Below are 847 nucleotides of genomic sequence, written 5' to 3' on the forward strand. Positions count from 1 at the left end.
GAACTCTCTCCCAAAAGATCCTACAATAGAGTTGAGGGTGGGCTCTGTGAAGCGTTACTGTCCGCTCACCACTTTGGTGGATAGTGGATCAAATATATCCCTCATTAATAATGTTGTGGTGGCCTCTCCTCAAGGAGAATGGTCTTGTTAATGAGCAAGCCTTCCAGACTCTCCCCTCCCCCATATCTATTCGATTTGGCGATGGGAAGCTCCTCTCCGGTACGGTGCTTGTCACACTGCAGTGTTGTTTCGCTCATGTGCCTACCAACGAACCACTGCATCTGCAGTTTCTGCTCGTACCTGGCTGTCAGCCATCCTGTATTCTTGGTAGAAACCTCTTCCCCATGCTCGGCATTCGTTTGGTGAGTGATTATGGTATACGGTATACCGTATACCTATTGCTGGTCTCGACCCTCCGGTACCACCGACTATGGGTTCCAGTGTCAAGCTCGCCAAGGACGGTCACTGTTCCCGTAGTCAAGCCGTCGTCGCGCCTCTCATCACCACTATACCAGACCCTGGTGATCCTGCAAAGCTATTCCTTCTAGTCCACTTCAACGTCTTTGAAGATGTGCGCATCGAGCCCTTCAGAGAACCTCCTCGTGGGCGTGCCCCTGCTGATCGTGACATCATCTTCTTGCGACTTGAGGACATGGTCGCCAAAGGACAGGTGGAGAAGGTCAGACCAGAAGAGTGCCCCATTGTGTGCGAAGTCTGCCTGGTTGACAAATTCGCGTCTTGCGAAAGTGGTAAAAATGTTCAGCGAGACCCTAAGGCACCTGATGTTCATCAACGGTACCGACTCACGGTGGATTGTATACCTATCAATCGCCTTCGTTTGGTCTAT

The 847-nt window shown here is 51.1% G+C and overlaps 1 protein-coding gene across 1 annotated transcript; it reads left to right on the forward strand.

The window, feature by feature from the left end:
- Positions 1-430: 430 nt before the first annotated feature.
- Positions 431-679, forward strand: Pmar_PMAR028046 (hypothetical protein; the record flags this gene model as incomplete). Its single annotated transcript, XM_002775206.1, has 1 exon — positions 431-679. A coding segment is annotated over one exon (249 nt), but the record flags the coding sequence as incomplete, so codon positions are not given.
- Between the last annotated feature and the right edge of the window lie 168 nt (positions 680-847).

The sequence above is a fragment of the Perkinsus marinus genome (assembly GCF_000006405.1).
Source record: "Perkinsus marinus ATCC 50983 genomic scaffold scf_1104296956288, whole genome shotgun sequence".
NCBI lineage: Eukaryota > Perkinsozoa > Perkinsida > Perkinsidae > Perkinsus > Perkinsus marinus.